Here is a 22,399-nt window from a genome sequence, read left to right on the forward strand (position 1 = left end):
TTCCAGCAGCTCTCATTAGTTTTCAGTTTTCAGTTTTATTTGTCATATGGAAGTTAGCACAGGGTCAACATTGCAATGAAATGTGTTTGATGAGCAGCAGTCACTCAGCAGCATGATACAGTAGGAGAAAATATAATAAAATTAAATAATAAAGACAGATTGAAGTCTTTCAGGCTTTAGTGCCGACTTCCCTGACAGAGGCTGGACTCCATGGTCTGCACAGGAGGCTTCTACACTGTGTGGAGGTGACTCCTGGACTTGAAGACAGGCTGCAGGTACATGTGTGATGAAGAGGAGCTACAGCAGTGTGATGGAGCTGCAGGTGTGAAGGAAGTCCTGCTGTCCTGTCCCACCCTCATCTTTGCTTCCTCTGTCTTCTCTGGACTTGTCCTCCTGTTTCAGAAACAGCACTGCTTCATGCCGAGGGTGGACGGGAGCGTTGGCTCTGATTCTTTTACCGTCCACCACAAGGAGACACTGATGCTGACCTCCTGATTCATCTGCATGTGTTCTGCTTCACACTGCTCACCTCCACCAAAGACTTCACAAACATCTTCTTTCTTTGAGTCCAGTTTGTCCCACAAACACTTCCAAATCTCCTCCTCTGAGATTCTGCAGCTTCTTGCAGTGTGACTCAGCTGACTTCTGACAGACCACAGACTGGCACAGCATCCACATGTGTCTCCTTTCAAACAGGCTCTTGATGTTTCCTCCCACATCATTCTGGCCTCTCAGTCTCCTTTGTTCTCCAGCTCTGTAGCTCCAGCTGGTGAAGCTTCAGTTTTCCATGTTGGTAACAGTAAACTACAGCCTCTGCTGTCAGCTGGGTAACTAAACAGAGCTGCAGCACGTCTCTGCGGTGGTGCTACATCCAGCCTGCAGACGGCCGTCTACATGTTGTAGTCGTTTACAGTCACCAGGGGGCGCTGTCCCAGCCATGCAGGCAGTGGGCTGCTCTGCTTGTGCTGTTGTTGGTGAAGCTGAAGTGAAAGCGAGAGTAAAACCCTGAAGAGTTAAAACCCTGAACAGTGTCCACTGAGCTTCTCATGCTCTTCTCATGCTCAAAGAAGTTTAACAGGAAGGACGACTCGTCCATCAGGCGTCCAGCTGTCCGTGACCGTGTCCACAGCAGAGTGTGACCGAGGCTTCATGCTAACACGCACACATGAAGCTAATACCACCACGAGCAGCTGCTCAGTGGATTTGGAGGACAAATGTCTGCAGCTTCTCACAGGCAGTATGCAGAATGTGGATCTCCACAAAGACTGTGGAGAGCTCGTCCCACACTCTAAATCCAAACTTGTCTGCACAAAACTTCTCACACGTTCCCGTCACAAGTGTCTTCTAAGTGAAGCTACCAGGTTCAGGTCCAGCTTGTTTATCTGGAGCTGCAGGAGATGATCCATCCTCACAAAGCAACACAGCAGATATGCAAACACACAACACAACCAAAGGATTCTCTCTGCATGTCTGTGGCTGATGCTGCTGGAACGAAGCTGTTTGAAACCTTGTTGTTCTGCACTTTGGGACCAGAAGAGGAAACTGAAGCTCTGTGCAGAGGGTCCAATGGAAGCAGCCAAGCGCTGCAAGTGTCTGCTGTACAGGGATGCTGGTTCAGCTGTGGCTCAGTTTCACAGTGTGACTCAATAAAAGCAGCAGGAAATCAAAGCTTGATGCTTTCATCAGTGTGGAAATAAGAAAGTTTCCTGTGACAGACGCTGGAGCTCTTTCACTCTCAGCTTCACAGTTTCAGCTTCAAACTTCTTCCAACATGTTTCTAACACGGCCACATTCCACCTTAATGGAGCTGATATCTTGTGCATCAGCACATTTTCTAAAGGCAGCGATCACATCTTTAGTTTTGGATGTTTAACTGCAGATTGTTTATGTGTTTATAGCACATTAATTACAGCAGCAGCGTTGACCACAGTGCTGTACAAGAATCCAAAATAACGATTAAAATAACTCCTAATATTAATATCACACATCAAATATCAAATAACTCTCATGCTGTATTAAAAGCCAGTGAATACAAATGTGTTTTCAGAGCAGATTTACAGAGACTGACAGCAGGAGCTGGGGCTGTTCGATAGAACGATGTATATATGATGACCATATGAAATTTGAGCGGACAGAGGATCCAGATCAGGTTTTTAGTACAGGCTGTACAACAGCATGTTTAAAACAGGCTGTACAACACCTGAACTAAGACTGCTGTTAAAAATCGCTAAGATGTCGGAACCAACAACCTTTAAAATCTTTTTAAACACGTGTTGGAACAACATCATTTGGACAAGATGATGTCTTTATAGCATCACATCGTTCCTCCACCTGATCAAACCACACAGGCTCAAACTGATCAAAAACAGCTGAGCAGGTGAATATTTTAGCCCCGGTGCGATCTCGGGCGAGAGTATTGATGATGGCCAAAGGGCAGCGTCCAGCTCTACGGCCGCTGAAGAGCAGACTCAACAGACGCGCGTGATGTGGATCCTACTGCTCTAAAATTGGAGCTTCTTCAATCCATTAAAGAGGACATTAGTACGCTGTTAAAAGAAGAAGTCAGAAATGCATTGAAAGAAGATTTTGACAATATAAGGGCTGACGTGCAAGGACTGAGAAATGAGATCGCTAACAGCATGGCGGCGACGTGCGGCGAAGTTGATGGAGTAAAGGTTACAGTGAAAGAAGCTGAGGATGGGCTGTCAATGTGGAGCGATGAGGTGACCACCCTGCAGTCTACAGTAGAGAGTATGAAGGAGGAGCTGTCTGACCTGAAGGATAAATGTGATGAAGGCAGGAAGCGGAGAGCTAACATCCACATCATAGGGATCCCAGAGGGCCTGGACTCGAGCTCCTCCACGGCCGTATCCGTGCTGCTACGTGAAGTGCTGGGTATGGATAAAGACGTTATTGTCGACCGCTCACACAGGAGCCCTATCCTGAGAAAGCCAGCTGGTAACCCGCACGCCGTCATAGCCGAGCGTCACTACTACCAGGATTGTGTGGCTACGCCGTGCCAGGGCCCAAGCCCCGCTTGAGTTTAACGGACAACCTATTGCAATATTACGACTGGGCGATATGACCCAAAGTTCATATCTCGATATTCTTTAGCTGGATGGCGATATACGATATATATCTCGATATTTTTGAAGCCAGAAAGTACGAACAAAAAGAGAGTTCTTAGTCAAAGCTGTGTCCCAAATCTCACACAGGCACATTTATTAACATACAGCGTAGATGTACATGAAACAATTACTCAGAAATAAATGATCAGCATTTATTAAATAATAATGCTCCATAAATAAAAGAAAACTGTTGTTTTTGTGCATAACAAAAAGCTCACAATCGTGCAGTCAAAATGTAAACAGACGCTGAGCATAATAACAAGCAGCTGCTCTGTTCCCAGGTTCTACTGCGTGACTGACAGCCTGGAGTTTGAAACCCTCTTTGTAACCGTGTCTCTTACAGGTGCCATTTATGGTCCTTATACACACTCAATACAGTAATATTACGTTGAAGCAGAGTACGTATCACTCCGCGAGGCTCCTCGTAGCTGTAATGCTCCAACAATCCATCAAGCGGTGCGACCTCGTAGCTGAGCAAAGTCGTACCACAACATCTTTTGAAAGGTTTCTGAGCGCCGTGTAGCACATAAAATCGGTTCGAGGTCAGTAAGCACAACCAGAATTCATCCATAAGCCGCACTGTCGATTTATGAGAAAATTACAGGATTTTAAGTGCAGAAAATATAGTTTATGGTTTTCCTTTGATCTTAGCAAATATCTACGCCTCTAATTGGGACGATCACAGATTTTTCACTAATGTCTTTGCGCGGCTCCCCAATATGTCATCACACAATATCATCTTTGAGGGAGACCTAAACTGCTCATTATCTGCTATGGACCACAGTTCACACAAAAGTACACTTAGTCCAAACTCAGCATGCGTCATTCAGAGCTTTCTTGATAATTATGGGCTGGCTGATGTATGGAGATTTCATAATCCTGCTTCACATCAATACTCTTTTTTTCTAATGTCCATAAAACATATATTTGTATAGAAAAACGTCTCCCTTTAGTTACAGAATGTGATTATAAGACTCTGGTGATTTCTCCTCTTGTTTTTTCAATGTGTATTCCTGATGCCTGCTCCAACTATCAGCCATGGAGATTCAACTCAGTGTTGTTAGCAGATGAAGAGTTTGTCAGTTACAAAAGGTCTCAAAGAGATTTTTTTTCTATCAATCAGACCCCAGAGATGTCATCATCAGTCATTTGGGAATCTCTAAAAGCATCTGAGAGGCCAAATAATTTCATTTTGTGCCAAACAAAGTGCAACACTGAAAGAACATCATCCATAAATATTGAGTAAGAACTGGACTCTCATACAGCGAGACTCAAATGCCTTTAAACATCAGCTTATCCTGCTGATCCAAGTCCAACACTGAGTTTGTAAAAACATGTTTGTCAATCATTTTGTTTGGTTTCTGAGGAAAATGATTCAATAACTTGCTGCTAATACACAACATTTCATCATATTTCCTCATAACCCTCTTTTGTCTGACCATTTGATCCCATTTGAATTTGCAATAAAGGATCCACAGAGTTTGGTGACAATAATGACAGTAGATGTTTGTGTGAAAGTGCTGGAAGCAAATGAGTGTGTGATGTTCTTTCAGTGTTGCACTTTGTAGACGCTCCCTGAGCACTGGTCTCACAGCCAGCTGCACATAGAGACCAGTGTTGTTAGTCCAGGTCAGAAGATGACTTGTTGGAATGAAAATGAGCTTGTAGTTTGTCTGCTTTAATAATGTGACTGGAAAAAGGTGTTGGACTTCAAATATGTCCATTTCTGTCACACTTCACCTTTAAAAGTGAAGCCATGTGGTTCCTGGAAGGAAAAACACGACTTTTTCAAGTCTTTGTCCTGTTTTTATGAGAAATGTACGACTTTAATGTGAAACATTCAGAGTTTTTTCTCTTGTTGTGTTTGTTTGAAGCTGCTTCCTGTTGGCTTCAGCTGTTTGGAGTTTCCATTTTCTAAACTTCTACATTCTGAAGCTTCTTCAGCTCTGAACAGATGATGAAACACTGAATGATTTCAAGCACTTTGTCTAATAAACTTACATCTTTCATTCTTTATACAGATTGTGGAGCTGTGGTTTGTCAGAGATCAGCTGTGATTATCTGGCAGCAGCACTGAAGTCCAACCCCTCCCATCTGAGAGAGCTGGACCTGAGCGACAACAACAACCTGCAGGATCCAGGAGTGAAGCATCTGTGTGGTTTCCTGGAGAGTCCAGGATGTAAACTTGAAACTCTGAGGTCAGTCAGCATGTTTTAGTTGTGCTGAGATGAATATGATGTGAAAGTTGTGCTGACACTAAACTGCAGACATCAGGCTGATATTATACTGATCCACACTGAGGATCTTCATGGTAAAGTCTGTTTTCTTCTTCTCTGGTTTAGTCCATTGACTGCAGCAGAACAATGTTCACATTTCAAACAGTGATACTCAACGTATGGCCCGCGGCCCACACGCGGCCTGCCCACCTTTCCTGATTCAGAGAGAGGGGACCCTGATTAACTGTGTAGCTTCTTCCTCACAGTTCTAAGTATCAGACACAACAATGAATAATCCACAGCTGACTGTCTTTAGCAGGTCAAAGGTCACGGCACACAGCAGACAGTCAGAAATATTCTAACTCTGATCATTTATCAGTTGTGACACTGTGAGACTTGATCAGAGGTGTGATCATCACAGCAGAGGCCTTTGTGTCAAAGTCACTGAGGATCAAACAGAAACACATGAAGCAGATTTTCCTCTTCTGGCTTTTTATAGCAGATAACCTTCAAAATATTCTGCAGTCGATCAAAAACTGAAGCAAACCATGAAGCAACATGTGAACATGAGCTGATGCTGCTGAAGTGAAGCAAAGTTACAGAGGTTTGATTACAGACACAGCTGAGAGTTTGTAATCTGTCATCATTTTAAAAAGTTTCCATGGAACAGCAGAAATGAGGCTTTACTGTCAGAGGCCGACAGCACTGAACACAACAGCAGACTGGTGGCTAATAAACAGTGAATGATGCAGAAACAGATGTTTGAAGCTGTTCTTGGAGTACACTGAGAGAGAGAGAGCTGTGCAGGCAGGAACAGCCAAAGTCAGAGAGAATTCATGAGCATATTGATCAAACGTGAAGCAGAGTTTGGATCTTCTTTTGCTGCTGCTTCACTCAGTTTTGGTTGGAGACAGATGAAACCTGCAGCTTCAGGATCTGTGAGCTGTCCACTTTCAGCCCCGACGGCGTGTCCGTGTACGTGCCGTCGAGTGAACGATCCACGCTCTGTGTTTCCATCTTTGTGTGTTTAGCTGCTCTCATTTACTGTTTTAGCTGTTTGCTGCTTGTTGAAATAGTTTGTGAGCTTTAACCTGAGATTCTGGCAAAATACATTTATATTAAACATCGATTCAGGATTGAATGAATCAACATCGTTTTATTCAAATTAAAACCATTTAAATGGGAACATGAATTTTTTACAGCCGCCTCTAATGCTGGGTAATGTCAGCTGGTCCATGTGCAGCTGGCTGTGAGGCTCAGGGAGCGTCTACAAAGTGCAACACTGAAAGAACATCATCCATAAATATTGAGTAATAACTGGACTCTCATACAGCGAGACTCAAATGCCTTTAAACATCAGCTTATCCTGCTGATCCAAGTCCAACACTGAGTTTGTAAAAACATGTTTGTCAATCATTTTGTTTGGTTTCTGAGGAAAATGATTCAATAACTTGCTGCTAATACACAACATTTCATCATATTTCCTCATAACCCTCTTTTGTCTGACCATTTGATCCCATTTGAATTTGCAATAAAGGATCCACAGAGTTTGGTGACAATAATGACAGTAGATGTTTGTGTGAAAGTGCTGGAAGCAAATGAGTGTGTGATGTTCTTTCAGTGTTGCACTTTGTAGACGCTCCCTGAGCACTGGTCTCACAGCCAGCTGCACATAGAGACCAGTGTTGTTAGTCCAGGTCAGAAGATGACTTGTTGGAATGAAAATGAGCTTGTAGTTTGTCTGCTTTAATAATGTGACTGGAAAAAGGTGTTGGACTTCAAATATGTCCATTTCTGTCACACTTCACCTTTAAAAGTGAAGCCATGTGGTTCCTGGAAGGAAAAACACGACTTTTTCAAGTCTTTGTCCTGTTTTTATGAGAAATGTACGACTTTAATGTGAAACATTCAGAGTTTTTTCTCTTGTTGTGTTTGTTTGAAGCTGCTTCCTGTTGGCTTCAGCTGTTTGGAGTTTCCATTTTCTAAACTTCTACATTCTGAAGCTTCTTCAGCTCTGAACAGATGATGAAACACTGAATGATTTCAAGCACTTTGTCTAATAAACTTACATCTTTCATTCTTTATACAGATTGAAGACCTGTGGTTTGTCAGAGATCAGCTGTGATTATCTGGCAGCAGCACTGAAGTCCAACCCCTCCCATCTGAGAGAGCTGGAGCTGAGCTGGAACAACCTGCAGGATCCAGGAGTGAAGCATCTGTGTGGTTTCCTGGAGAGTCCAGGATGTAAACTTGAAACTCTGAGGTCAGTCAGCATGTTTTAGTTGTGCTGAGATGAATATGATGTGAAAGTTGTGCTGACACTAAACTGCAGACATCAGGCTGATATTATACTGATCCACACTGAGGATCTTCATGGTAAAGTCTGTTTTCTTCTTCTCTGGTTTAGTCCATTGACTGCAGCAGAACAATGTTCACATTTCAAACAGTGATACTCAACGTATGGCCCGCGGCCCACACGCGGCCTGCCCACCTTTCCTGATTCAGAGAGAGGGGACCCTGATTAACTGTGTAGCTTCTTCCTCACAGTTCTAAGTATCAGACACAACAATGAATAATCCACAGCTGACTGTCTTTAGAGGGTCAAAGGTCACGGCACACAGCAGACAGTCAGAAATATTCTAACTCTGATCATTTATCAGTTGTGACACTGTGAGACTTGATCAGAGGTGTGATCATCACAGCAGAGGCCTTTGTGTCAAAGTCACTGAGGATCAAACAGAAACACATGAAGCAGATTTTCCTCTTCTGGCTTTTTATAGCAGATAACCTTCAAAATATTCTGCAGTCGATCAAAAACTGAAGCAAACCATGAAGCAACATGTGAACATGAGCTGATGCTGCTGAAGTGAAGCAAAGTTACAGAGGTTTGATTACAGACACAGCTGAGAGTTTGTAATCTGTCATCATTTTAAAAAGTTTCCATGGAACAGCAGAAATGAGGCTTTACTGTCAGAGGCCGACAGCACTGAACACAACAGCAGACTGGTGGCTAATAAACAGTGAATGATGCAGAAACAGATGTTTGAAGCTGTTCTTGGAGTACACTGAGAGAGAGAGAGCTGTGCAGGCAGGAACAGCCAAAGTCAGAGAGAATTCATGAGCATATTGATCAAACGTGAAGCAGAGTTTGGATCTTCTTTTGCTGCTGCTTCACTCAGTTTTGGTTGGAGACAGATGAAACCTGCAGCTTCAGGATCTGTGAGCTGTCCACTTTCAGCCCCGACGGCGTGTCCGTGTACGTGCCGTCGAGTGAACGATCCACGCTCTGTGTTTCCATCTTTGTGTGTTTAGCTGCTCTCATTTACTGTTTTAGCTGTTTGCTGCTTGTTGAAATAGTTTGTGAGCTTTAACCTGAGATTCTGGCAAAATACATTTATATTAAACATCGATTCAGGATTGAATGAATCAACATCGTTTTATTCAAATTAAAACCATTTAAATGGGAACATGAATTTTTTACAGCCGCCTCTAATGCTGGGTAATGTCAGCTGGTCCATGTGCAGCTGGCTGTGAGGCTCAGGGAGCGTCTACAAAGTGCAACACTGAAAGAACATCATCCATAAATATTGAGTAATAACTGGACTCTCATACAGCAAGACTCAAATGCCTTTAAACATCAGCTTATCCTGCTGATCCAAGTCCAACACTGAGTTTGTAAAAACATGTTTGTCAATCATTTTGTTTGGTTTCTGAGGAAAATGATTCAATAACTTGCTGCTAATACACAACATTTCATCATATTTCCTCATAACCCTCTTTTGTCTGACCATTTGATCCCATTTGAATTTGCAATAAAGGATCCACAGAGTTTGGTGACAATAATGACAGTAGATGTTTGTGTGAAAGTGCTGGAAGCAAATGAGTGTGTGATGTTCTTTCAGTGTTGCACTTTGTAGACGCTCCCTGAGCACTGGTCTCACAGCCAGCTGCACATAGAGACCAGTGTTGTTAGTCCAGGTCAGAAGATGACTTGTTGGAATGAAAATGAGCTTGTAGTTTGTCTGCTTTAATAATGTGACTGGAAAAAGGTGTTGGACTTCAAATATGTCCATTTCTGTCACACTTCACCTTTAAAAGTGAAGCCATGTGGTTCCTGGAAGGAAAAACACGACTTTTTCAAGTCTTTGTCCTGTTTTTATGAGAAATGTACGACTTTAATGTGAAACATTCAGAGTTTTTTCTCTTGTTGTGTTTGTTTGAAGCTGCTTCCTGTTGGCTTCAGCTGTTTGGAGTTTCCATTTTCTAAACTTCTACATTCTGAACCTTCTTCAGCTCTGAACAGATGATGAAACACTGAATGATTTCAAGCACTTTGTCTAATAAACTTACATCTTTCATTCTTTATACAGATTGATGGACTGTGATTTGTCAGATATTGGCCTTGATTATCTGGCAGCAGCACTGAAGTCCAACCCCTCGTATCCCACAGAGGTGGACCTGAGTGGAACCTACAGCAACCTGCAGGATCCAGGAGTGAAGCATCTGTGTGGTTTCCTGGAGAATCCACGATGTCGATTTGAAACTCTGAGGTCAGTCAGCATGTTTTAGTTGTGCTGAGATGAATATGATGTGAAAGTTGTGCTGACACTAAACTGCAGACATCAGGCTGATATTATACTGATCCACACTGAGGATCTTCATGGTAAAGTCTGTTTTCTTCTTCTCTGGTTTAGTCCATTGACTGCAGCAGAACAATGTTCACATTTCAAACAGTGATGCTCAACGTATGGCCCGCGGCCCACACGCGGCCTGCCCACCTTTCCTAATTCAGAGAGAGGGGACCCTGATTAACTGTGTAGCTTCTTCCTCACAGTTCTAAGTATCAGACACAACAATGAATAATCCACAGCTGACTGCCTTTAGCAGGTCAAAGGTCACGGCACACAGCACTCTGGGAAACAGTTTGGAGCAGGAATTCTTGCACATTTACAAACTGACACTGCTGCACGGCATGCTGGGTAATGCTAGCTGCTCAGGTATGGGTGTGGTAACGGCTGTGAGACTCTGTGGCTGCAGAACACTGAAGAAGAGAAAAGAGAGGTGGAGGATGAAGAAAAGAGGCGGAGATGAAGCAGAAGTTTAACTCTAGAGAGGAGCTGTGTCTGTGTGGGTGGGGCTCAGGCAGCTCCGCCCACACAGTGACAGTGAAGCAGGTGAAGAGTAATAAATGAAGACAGCAGACAGGATTTGATAAGCTGATGTACAAACATGTAGAATGATGGTGGCAGCTACAGAAACAGGTCCATACAGACTGAAGCGTGTCTCAGTCTGAATGTACACTGCTGTTATAAGAGCTGTGGAAACTCAGGTCAAAAGGACGTAACCACACTGCTGACAGTTCCAGGACATTCACAGAGTTACAGCATCATTTGTGAACATAAAGACAGAAAGCTCATCCAAATCCTGGGATTAAAAGTCTGTCCTGGTGGTGTCCAGTCAAACACGTCTCTGTGAAAGCTTCAATCCAACAGGCTCCAAAGTCCTTCTGCTCATTTCCTCGCCGGGTTCTTGATGCTCCTGTACCATCTCTCTGTCATCCTCCTCGCTCCCTCTTTGCACTCACAGTCTTTGTGCATCATTAACACTCACATGAGGAAAACCAAAGTTTTACTGGGCAGAAGATGATCATCAGTGACTCTGTCTTTAAAACACTCTTGTTAGAAATGTTCGACTTTAATGTGAAACATTCAGAGTTTTTTCTCTTGTTGTGTTTGTTTGAAGCTGCTTCCTGTTGGCTTCAGCTGTTTGGAGTTTCCATTTTCTAAACTTCTACATTCTGAACCTTCTTCAGCTCTGAACAGATGATGAAACACTGAATGATTTCAAGCACTTTGTCTAATAAACTTACATCTTTCATTCTTTATACAGATTGAGGGGCTGTGGTTTGTCAGAGATCAGCTGTGATTATCTGGCAGCAGCACTGAAGTCCAACCCCTCCCATCTGAGACAGCTGGACCTGAGTAATGACTCCTCCTCTTTTTCAACTGAGAACAACCTGCAGGATCCAGGAGTGAAGCATCTGTGTGGTTTCCTGGAGAGTCCAGGATGTAAACTTGAAACTCTGAGGTCAGTCAGCATGTTTTAGTTGTGCTGAGATGAATATGATGTGAAAGTTGTGCTGACACTAAACTGCAGACATCAGGCTGATATTATACTGATCCACACTGAGGATCTTCATGGTAAAGTCTGTTTTCTTCTTCTCTGGTTTAGTCCATTGACTGCAGCAGAACAATGTTCACATTTCAAACAGTGATATTCAACGTATGGCCCGCGGCCCACACGCGGCCTGCCCACCTTTCCTGATTAAGAGAGAGGGGACCCTGATTAACTGTGTAGCTGTTCTCCAGCTCTGTAGCTCCATCTGATGAAGCTTCAGTTTTCCATGTTGGTAACAGTAAACTACAGCCTCTGCTGTCAGCTGGGTAACTAAACAGAGCTGCAGCACGTCTCTGCGGTGGTGCTACATCCAGCCTGCAGACGGCCGTCTACATGTTGTAGTGGTTTACAGTCACCAGGGGGCGCTGTCCCAGCCATGCAGGCAGTGGGCTGCTCTGCTTGTGCTGTTGTTGGTGAAGCTGAAGTGAAAGCGAGAGTTAAAACCCTGAACAGTGTCCACTGAGCTTCTCATGCTCTTCTCATGCTCAAAGAAGTTTAACAGGACGGACGACTCGTCCATCAGGCGTCCAGCTGTCCGTGACCGTGTCCACAGCAGAGTGTGACCGAGGCTTCATGCTAACACGCACACATGAAGCTAATACCACCACGAGCAGCTGCTCAGTGGATTTGGAGGACAAATGTCTGCAGCTTCTCACAGGCAGTATGCAGAATGTGGATCTCCACAAAGACTGTGGAGAGCTCGTCCCACACTCTAAATCCACACTTGTCTGCACAAAACTTCTCACACGTTCCCGTCACAAGTGTCTTCTAAGTGAAGCTACCAGGTTCAGGTCCAGCTTGTTTATCTGGAGCTGCAGGAGATGATCCATCCTCACAAAGCAACACAGCAGATATGCAAACACACAACACAACCAAAGGATTCTCTCTGCATGTCTGTGGCTGATGCTGCTGGAACGAAGCTGTTTGAAACCTTGTTGTTCTGCACTTTGGGACCAGAAGAGGAAACTGAAGCTCTGTGCAGAGGGTCCAGTGGAAGCAGCCAAGCGCTGTAAGTGTCTGCTGTACAGGGATGCTGGTTCAGCTGTGGCTCAGTTTCACAGTGTGACTCAATAAAAGCAGCAGGAAATCAAAGCTTGATGCTTTCATCAGTGTGGAAATAAGAAAGTTTCCTGTGACAGATGCTGGAGCTCTTTCACTCTCAGCTTCACAGTTTCAGCTTCAAACTTCTTCCAACATGTTTCTAACACGGCCACATTCCACCTTAATGGAGCTGATATCTTGTGCATCAGCACATTTTCTAAAGGCAGCGATCACATCTTTAGTTTTGGATGTTTAACTGCAGATTGTTTATGTGTTTATAGCACATTAATTACAGCAGCAGCGTTGACCACAGTGCTGTACAAGAATCCAAAATAACTATTAAAATAACTCCTAATATTAATATCACACATCAAATATCAAATAACTCTCATGCTGTATTAAAAGCCAGTGAATACAAATGTGTTTTAAGAGCAGATTTACAGAGACTGACAGCAGGAGCTGGGGCTGTTCGATAGAACGATGTATATATGATGACCATATGAAAACGTCTATCGTTTCATATCACGCTCTTTGTTTCCTGCTTATGTGTTTGTGTTTTCCAGATAAAGCTTTCAAAATAAATCTGAAGATCCTGTTGAGAGTTTTCAAAATAAACACAATACAGTACTGCGGTCGCTCGTTTATCGAGTTACGTTCTAAAAATAAGACTCAGAATGAAGTAGCAGCTTTATGTTTTACAAGTATTATAGAAGTTTTAAGGCAGTTAAACCCTCACTGCACACTTTCTACACTTTTCTCAGACAGGCATGAACATTTTCACACTTTTCTCTCTTGTTTAAACAAAGTTCAAACCTTCATAGAAAAATAAGTTCATTATTAAAGAGTGAAAGCAAAGTGTTTCTGAAACGTGTCAAATCAGCCTTTGCTGGCATTAAATGAGCTTCTGTGTGAGGAGCACTCGTCCATGGCCTGGGCTCCTCGCTGTCAGGTAAAGTTTCATAAAGCTTTTGAGTTTTTCTGCAGATAATGTTGGTGTCCAGCACGATGTTCTTTTTCCTGCGGTCACTGAGCCACAAAGCCAAAGCTGACTCCATCCTTACGATGTTCTTGTTGTGGACAGTTACAACCTTTTTGCCTCCTTGTTGAAACTATGATGGTCAGCATCTTCCTCTGCCTTTGGCTGCTACCACAGGTGCAAAACGTCTCGTCATCATTGTTGTTTGTTGGGGACAAAACGTACAAACATACAGTGCAGCACTGCAGAGTCACACTGCTGTAAATTTGAACACATTCTGTACTGTACAGGAGACACGGCACGAGATTGGCTGACAATGGTCTACAGCCAATCAGGACGCAGAACACAATGCGCTGTAAAAAACAAAAACATGCAAAATTGCACAAAAAAGATCAGCGAAACAGCGAGGCCGCCAAAGGTGAACTGTGTTACAGCGAGGGACCAGCGTATATGTGGTTGTTGGGACGATAAATGTCTTTGAGCTTGTGTCAGAAGACGAGCTGCAGCTTTCTGGACCAGCTGCAGTCTTGCCAGGCAGGTCCCACTAACTCCAACATATAAGGAGTTACAATAATCCAGCTGGGACGTCATGAAAACGTGGATCGCCCGTTCAAGGTTTTTAAAAGATAGAAATGATCTCACCTTAGATAAAAGCCTCAGTTTGAAGAAAGACCGCTGTACAACTGAGCTCAGCTGTTTTTCAAATTGCCGTCAAATATAAGCCCCAAATGTAATAATGCGATTTAATAAAAGAGCTGAACCAGTCTAATAGAGCGCCCTTGATGCCGCCATGCTCCAATGGTGAGGTCAAGATGCTGTGGTCAAGGCAGCAGTCAGATCCAAAAGCACAGCTGAGTCTCCTGATCAGTGGCTGATAAAAGATCATTAAGAACTTTTCAAAGGGCAGTTTCAGTGCTGTGAAGAGCTTTAAAACCAGGGGCGGAGCGGGGGGGTGGCTTACGGGGCTTAAGCCCGGGTTGTTTTGTCAGAAGCCCGGGGTATTTTGGAGTGTAATTTTTTCATAGTTAGATGCCTGGCTGACAACTGTATAAAACAAAAAGTACACACAATATTCGAAGCACATAGTGCACACTGTGGGAATTTACGACTGTGCGTGAATCCCCCCCTGATATTGGTATGATCCGAGCTCAGGCACTAAGCGACTGAGCGAGGGGGCGGGGCAGCTGCTGCCCGTGAGTGCGCTGTTGTAGAGACGGAGCCAGCCATACTAAGGAGAGCTTAAGTTTGAGCAGGTACCAAAGCAAATCATTCGTACCGTACAAATAATGTAAATATGACGGTGCATCACGAAAGATTGATATGAAACTGATCACTTGACCAATATTACGTTACTTGCTCTTCAAGTGAATCAACAAATGGCGAAATGAAAAGCCGAACAAATGCTATTTTTTTTAGAGTCTTAGCTTACGTGTGTTTATTTCATATTTTCAGTTCTTACCCTCCCCGACTAAATCGGTTTCAGTTATGTACTGAAATATAAGAATGGACATTAGAGGCTTCTTTCAAAGAAAAAACTCAGGTAAATGTTATTTTATATATTATGCTTTGTATGTTGTTCAGTATATTTCTATGCAAAACAAGAGGGATTTCAGTACACAGCAGGATATTCACATTTGTAACCAGTTATTTACACTTTAGGGAGAAAACATAAAACATTTTTACTGTACAACATCAATTTAGAGTAAATTTTTGTTTTAGATAAATATTGAAATATATTTTGAATTAGTTAAATTTCAGAATAAAGAGAGACAGAGCTATTTTTATCACTTTCATCAAATGTAGGAGTACATGTACACTAAATTTATTGTTAATTAATAAGAAAACTGCAGACGATTCCATTCTGAGCTGAAGAAGCTTCTGATAGGTTAGTAGAGTCCATGTGAGTAAATTGGTGGCACACCTGTGGATGCATATAAGGCAAAACACAGAGTCTGTTTCTTTGACATGGGAAAATCAAGAGATGTCAACCAAAACACCAGGAAAAGAACTGTGGAGCTCCATAAGTGTGGCTCAGTTTGAATACAATTTGGTGCCATTTGCAATTAAGAAACACAGATAGTTTCTCTCTTTACTCTTAAAGTTAACAAATATGTTTTTATATTTATCAATCTAAAAAAATAAACATTTAGTCTGATTTGATGTTACAATTAAAAAAGTGTTTGTGTTTTTATCTGAAGAGTTTGTAAATATCTGTATATTTGATGATTGTCAGCACAAAGAGGGAGAGAGAGGAGAACGAGGACAGAACAGATGAACAAGAGCAGGTGAGACACACATGTTAGTCAAATGGTTGTTTACCAAAAGTATCAGCGTATCATAGGTCCTCATGTATCTCGTACCTAGTGTTTCTTTTTAGGTTTGTTATTTTTCAAATTCTGTATTTATTAAGTTATGCAGGCTTGTTTGCACAACAAGGTTAAATAATTATATAAACTTTTCTCAATCTAAATAGTGGACTTTGGTAGAATTAAAAAATAAGTGTAGTGCAGGTCTATGATGATTTTTAATGCTATCATCTAGTTCTGATTCTGGTTCTGTCTTGGTTAAGTCCTCAGTAGTCCTGATTTTGAACTGTTGTAGTCCTGTTTTAATTCTGGATCAGTTCTGGGTCTGGTTGAATTGGGGTTTAGTCCTCGTGTCTTGATACAGCCCTGACCTTGTTCTGCCTTGCTGCTTAATTAAAAAACTAGTTTAAGGTGTCCTGCACATGTGATATATATTTTTCCCTATATGAAGTCATTCTTTTTTGAACAGAGCCTATTAATCTTTCAGTCATTTCTACACCCCCCCCCCAAAAAAAAAAAAAAAAAAAAAATCCCACATGCATACTACTCTTTGGGCTAAGCCCCGGGTGTTTCAAATGTCTGGCTCCGCCTCTGTTTAAAACCAGACTGAAACCTTTACAACAGATTGCAGCTGAACAAATATAATCTTTTACAAAATCTTCGACAGGAAGGGAAGCTTTGAAATAGGCCTGAAGTTTGAGCAGACAGAGGATCCAGATCAGGTTTTTAGTACAGGCTGTACAACAGCATGTTTAAAACAGGCTGTACAACACCTGAACTAAGACTGCTGTTAAAAATCGCTAAGATGTCGGAACCGACAACCTTTAAAATCTTTTTAAACACGTGTTGGAACAACTTCATTTGGACAAGATGATGTCTTTATAGCATCACATCGTTCCTCCACCTGATCAAACCACACAGGCTCAAACTGATCAAAAACAGCTGAGCAGGTGAATATTTTAGCCCCGGTGCGATCTCGGGCGAGAGTATCGATGATGGCCAAAGGGCAGCGTCCAGCTCTACGGCCGCTGAAGAGCAGACTCAACAGACGCGCGTGATGTGGATCCTACTGCTCTAAAACTGGAGCTTCTTCAATCCATTAAAGAGGACATTAGTACGCTGTTAAAAGAAGAAGTCAGAAATGCATTGAAAGAAGATTTTGACAATATAAGGGCTGACGTGCAAGGACTGAGAAATGAGATCGCTAACAGCATGGCGGCGACGTGCGGCGAAGTTGATGGAGTAAAGGTTACAGTGAAAGAAGCTGAGGATGGGCTGTCAATGTGGAGCGATGAGGTGACCACCCTGCAGTCTACAGTAGAGAGTATGAAGGAGGAGCTGTCTGACCTGAAGGATAAATGTGATGAAGGCAGGAAGCGGAGAGCTAACATCCACATCATAGGGATCCCAGAGGGCCTGGACTCGAGCTCCTCCACGGCCGTATCCGTGCTACTACGTGAAGTGCTGGGTATGGATAAAGACGTTATTGTCGACCGCTCACACAGGAGCCCTATCCTGAGAAAGCCAGCTGGTGACCCGCACGCCGTCATAGCCGAGCGTCACTACTACCAGGATTGTGTGGCTACGCCGTGCCAGGGCCCAAGCCCCGCTTGAGTTTAACGGACAACCTATTGCAATATTACGACTGGGCGATATGACCCAAAGTTCATATCTCGATATTCTTTAGCTGGATGGCGATATACGATATATATCTCGATATTTTTGAAGCCAGAAAGTACGAACAAAAAGAGAGTTCTTAGTCAAAGCTGTGTCCCAAATCTCACACAGGCACATTTATTAACATACAGCGTAGATGTACATGAAACAATTACTCAGAAATAAATGATCAGCATTTATTAAATAATAATGCTCCATAAATAAAAGAAAACAATGTTGTGTTTGTGCATAACAAAAAGCTCACAATCGTGCAGTCAAAATGTAAACAGACGCTGAGCATAATAACAAGCAGCTGCTCTGTTCCCAGGTTCTACTGCGTGACTGACAGCCTGGAGTTTGAAACCCTCTTTGTAACCGTGTCTCTTACAGGTGCCATTTATGGTCCTTATACACACTCAATACAGTAATATTACGTTGAAGCAGAGTACGTATCACTCCGCGAGGCTCCTCGTAGCTGTAATGCTCCAACAATCCATCAAGCGGTGCGGCCTCGTAGCTGAGCAAAGTCGTACCAAAACATCTTTTGAAAGGTTTCTGAGCGCCGTGTAGCACATAAAATTGGTTCGAGGTCAGTAAGCACAACCAGAATTCATCCATAAGCCGCACTGTCGATTTATGAGAAAATTACAGGATTTTAAGTGCAGAAAATATAGTTTATGGTTTTCCTTTGATCTTAGCAAATATCTACGCCTCTAATTGGGACGATCACAGATTTTTCACTAATGTCTTTGCGCGGCTCCCCAATATGTCATCACACAATATCATCTTTGAGGGAGACCTAAACTGCTCATTATCTGCTATGGACCACAGTTCACACAAAAGTACACTTAGTCCAAACTCAGCATGCGTCATTCAGAGCTTTCTTGATAATTATGGGCTGGCTGATGTATGGAGATTTCATAATCCTGCTTCACATCAATACTCTTTTTTTTCTAATGTCCATAAAACATATATTTGTATAGAAAAACGTCTCCCTTTAGTTACAGAATGTGATTATAAGACTCTGGTGATTTCTCCTCTTGTTTTTTCAATGTGTATTCCTGATGCCTGCTCCAACTATCAGCCATGGAGATTCAACTCAGTGTTGTTAGCAGATGAAGAGTTTGTCAGTTACAAAAGGTCTCAAAGAGATTTTTTTTCTATCAATCAGACCCCAGAGATGTCATCATCAGTCATTTGGGAATCTCTAAAAGCATCTGAGAGGCCAAATAATTTCGTGCCAAACAAAGTGCAACACTGAAAGAACATCATCCATAAATATTGAGTAAGAACTGGACTCTCATACAGCGAGACTCAAATGCCTTTAAACATCAGCTTATCCTGCTGATCCAAGTCCAACACTGAGTTTGTAAAAACATGTTTGTCAATCATTTTGTTTGGTTTCTGAGGAAAAAGATTCAATAAGTTGCTGCTAATACACAACATTTCATCATATTTCCTCATAACCCTCTTTTGTCTGACCATTTGATCCCATTTGAATTTGCAATAAAGGATCCACAGAGTTTGGTGACAATAATGACAGTAGATGTTTGTGTGAAAGTGCTGGAAGCAAATGAGTGTGTGATGTTCTTTCAGTGTTGCACTTTGTAGACGCTCCCTGAGCACTGGTCTCACAGCCAGCTGCACATAGAGACCAGTGTTGTTAGTCCAGGTCAGAAGATGACTTGTTGGAATGAAAATGAGCTTGTAGTTTGTCTGCTTTAATAATGTGACTGGAAAAAGGTGTTGGACTTCAAATATGTCCATTTCTGTCACACTTCACCTTTAAAAGTGAAGCCATGTGGTTCCTGGAAGGAAAAACACGACTTTTTCAAGTCTTTGTCCTGTTTTTATGAGAAATGTACGACTTTAATGTGAAACATTCAGAGTTTTTTCTCTTGTTGTGTTTGTTTGAAGCTGCTTCCTGTTGGCTTCAGCTGTTTGGAGTTTCCATTTTCTAAACTTCTACATTCTGAACCTTCTTCAGCTCTGAACAGATGATGAAACACTGAATGATTTCAAGCACTTTGTCTAATAAACTTACATCTTTCATTCTTTATACAGATTGTGGAGCTGTGGTTTGTCAGAGATCAGCTGTGATTATCTGGCAGCAGCACTGAAGTCCAACCCCTCCCATCTGAGACAGCTGGACCTGACCGACAACAACAAGCTGCAGGATCCAGGAGTGAAGCATCTGTGTGGTTTCCTGGAGAGTCCAGGATGTAAACTTGAAACTCTGAGGTCAGTCAGCATGTTTTAGTTGTGCTGAGATGAATATGATGTGAAAGTTGTGCTGACACTAAACTGCAGACATCAGGCTGATATTATACTGATCCACACTGAGGATCTTCATGGTAAAGTCTGTTTTCTTCTTCTCTGGTTTAGTCCATTGACTGCAGCAGAACAATGTTCACATTTCAAACCTTCAAAGAAGAAGAAAAATCCTCCACTGGAAAATTCACTGTGAAACTCTCAAACTCTTCATTGCCCCTTAAAGTCTGTCTGACACTGAAATCCAAAGCAAAATGTGCGTTTGCTTTACAGACAGCAGTCCAACACAAACATACACACATCATCCAAAACACAGTCCAACATCCAAATCTCCTCCACTGCCAGCATGAATGATGGGAAAGAGAAGGAGGAACACTCTGACATTCAGGCTTAGAATGAGTTTCATCAAGCAGACTGTGAAGATCAAAGCTGCATTAGAAAGCTTACATGAATGAATGAGTGGACAGAAGTGGACAGAGATCATCTGAAGCACTTCAAAGGCTTTAAATCAGCACATTTCTCTTTATTCTTTATCAACTCTGTTAGTTTCTCTCAGTTTTCTGTGGAATGAAGCTAACAGCAGGCTAATAAGATGCTGACCAATAGGTTTCTATTAAAGGTTGTAATTTGTATATGAAAAAGTGCTTTGGCTCAGCAGGGATCAGCTTACAGGTAGAATACAGCTGCTGGATGGGATTAGCATGTCATAGCTATCTACCAAACTGCTAACTGGGGGATTTCAGGCCATCTATGGATCATTTTTGCTAACTGTTTATTCAGCTTAGGCTCACAGGGCTGCAGCCTGTGCCCTAGCTGTCATAGGGCAAGAGGCGTGGTCCACCTGCACAGGTGAGCAGTCCATCACAGGGCCAACAGAGAGCGACAGAGAAGCACTCCCTCACATCCACACCTACAGCCAATGTAGAAGCACCAATGAACCTAAGCAGCATTTCATTGGACTGTGGGAGAACATCCAACCTCCACAGAAAGGCCCAGCTGACCAACAAGCTTCAACCTACAACCTTCTTGCTCTAAGGCACTAGTGCTAACCACTTTTGCCCATTTCAGCCCAAATCCTGCATCTTCCTGTTTCTGACTCCAGGCCAGCTCCACTAACACTTTCTCATCAGACACTGCCACCTAGTGGAGGAAGTCTTAGTTCCATTTGAAGCTTCAGATTACAGTTAGTTCCTTTACAAAGAGGTGGAGGTGGTGGGGCCACAGCACCATCATCACTGAGTGCCATAGGACACTTAACCTTTGTTTCCATATGCTGGGAACTTCCTGTTGTTCCAAGGAGGACTGGAAAATGTGTGAAAATCTCCCAGTCAGTTCCTCACAGCACACTTCAATCATTTCCCTCCCACAGCATCAGGACCAGGGCTTTTTCTCTCTTTGGTCCCACTAAGAGATTTCCACACAAACACCTCATCAGTGGGACTCTCAGAGCTACCAGCCCTTTGCTACAATCACAAAGCTCTTCATTGAAATCAATGATATCAAAGCTGGAATCAAATGAGTCCAAGTCTTCTGCTGATTCAGCATCACATTCATCTTTGCTCCTTGTTCTGCATCCCCACCATGGACTTCATTCCTTTCCAAGCCAGCCTTGAGTGTCCTTTATTCAGCTCATCCTCTGCTTTACTTGTACACCTGATTTTAGCTGCTTTATCTCTCTTTCAACAGGTTTCTGTGCCTCAATCTTTTTCTTCTCTCCCTCATAACAAGACAGCTTCTTCTGCCTGAGAACATGTTGGAGTGATTTACTAATCCAGGGCTGCTTATTGGGGAAAATACTTCCTGTTTCCAAAGTAATCCCCATTTTTCCCAGAAAGAAATGTCAGTAGAAATCGATGATCTAAGTGAGAACATGAGCCTTTAAAAAGTCCCAGTGGGTGCAGTCAAAGCAGTCCCTCAGTCCCAGTATAGAGTCTTTGGTCCAGACTGGAACAGCTGTGTGCCCAGTTTGAGCTCTCTTCAGTGCTGTGACCTGACAGACCCAGAGGGGCCATCACATCACATTTAGAAGCTCCCCTGATGGAGCCACAACACATGTCCAATACTTAGTCTGTCTTGTTGGACCAACTGGAAGAAATGATTCAAGGACTTAGTCACAGAACAGAGATTCAAATCTCCAAAATCCAACTGGCTGCATCAGGACATATAGTCTGAAACTCTGCACAGTTTCCTGTTTGAAGCTGCTTCCTGTTGGCTTCAGCTGTTTGGAGTTTCCATTTTCTAAACTTCTACATTCTGAACCTTCTTCAGCTCTGAACAGATGATGAAACACTGAATGATTTCAAGCACTTTGTCTAATAAACTTACATCTTTCATTCTTTATACAGATTGAGGGACTGTGGTTTGTCAAAGATCAGCTGTGATTATCTGGCAGCAGCACTGAAGTCCAACCCCTCCCATCTGAGAGAGCTGTACCTGTATGGAAACAACCTGAAGGATCCAGATGTGAAGCAGCTGTCTGATCTTCAGAAGAGTCCAGACTACAGACTGGAGACTCTGGAGTAAGTAGAGTGATGGAGTGAGTGGGTGGTGCTGTCAGCAGTATTGTACTAAACACAGTCAGTATGAAACGAAGATCCAGTGTTTCCTGTAAAGCTGCAGCTTCTCAGT

General features: G+C 42.7%; 1 protein-coding gene and 1 long non-coding RNA gene across 2 annotated transcripts in view; both read left to right on the forward strand.

Annotated features, from left to right (window-relative positions):
• LOC309701484 (NACHT, LRR and PYD domains-containing protein 12-like) overlaps positions 1 to 22,399 on the forward strand; it is a 1,104,110-nt gene that overhangs the window by 1,077,414 nt on the left and 4,297 nt on the right. Inside the window, exon 18 of the mRNA XM_082525720.1 lies at positions 22,117 to 22,290. Within this exon, the coding sequence (XP_082381846.1) occupies positions 22,117 to 22,290 (174 nt within the window). The remainder of the gene's footprint in view (positions 1 to 22,116; positions 22,291 to 22,399) is intronic.
• LOC309701576 lies at positions 14,481 to 16,057 on the forward strand. Its single transcript, XR_014275135.1, has 3 exons — positions 14,481 to 14,791; positions 14,991 to 15,078; positions 15,772 to 16,057. It is a non-coding gene; the product is annotated as an uncharacterized lncRNA (long non-coding RNA).

This window comes from Aulonocara stuartgranti (assembly GCF_965226115.1).
Source record: "Aulonocara stuartgranti genome assembly, chromosome: 23".
NCBI classification, from domain to species: Eukaryota; Metazoa; Chordata; class Actinopteri; order Cichliformes; family Cichlidae; genus Aulonocara; species Aulonocara stuartgranti.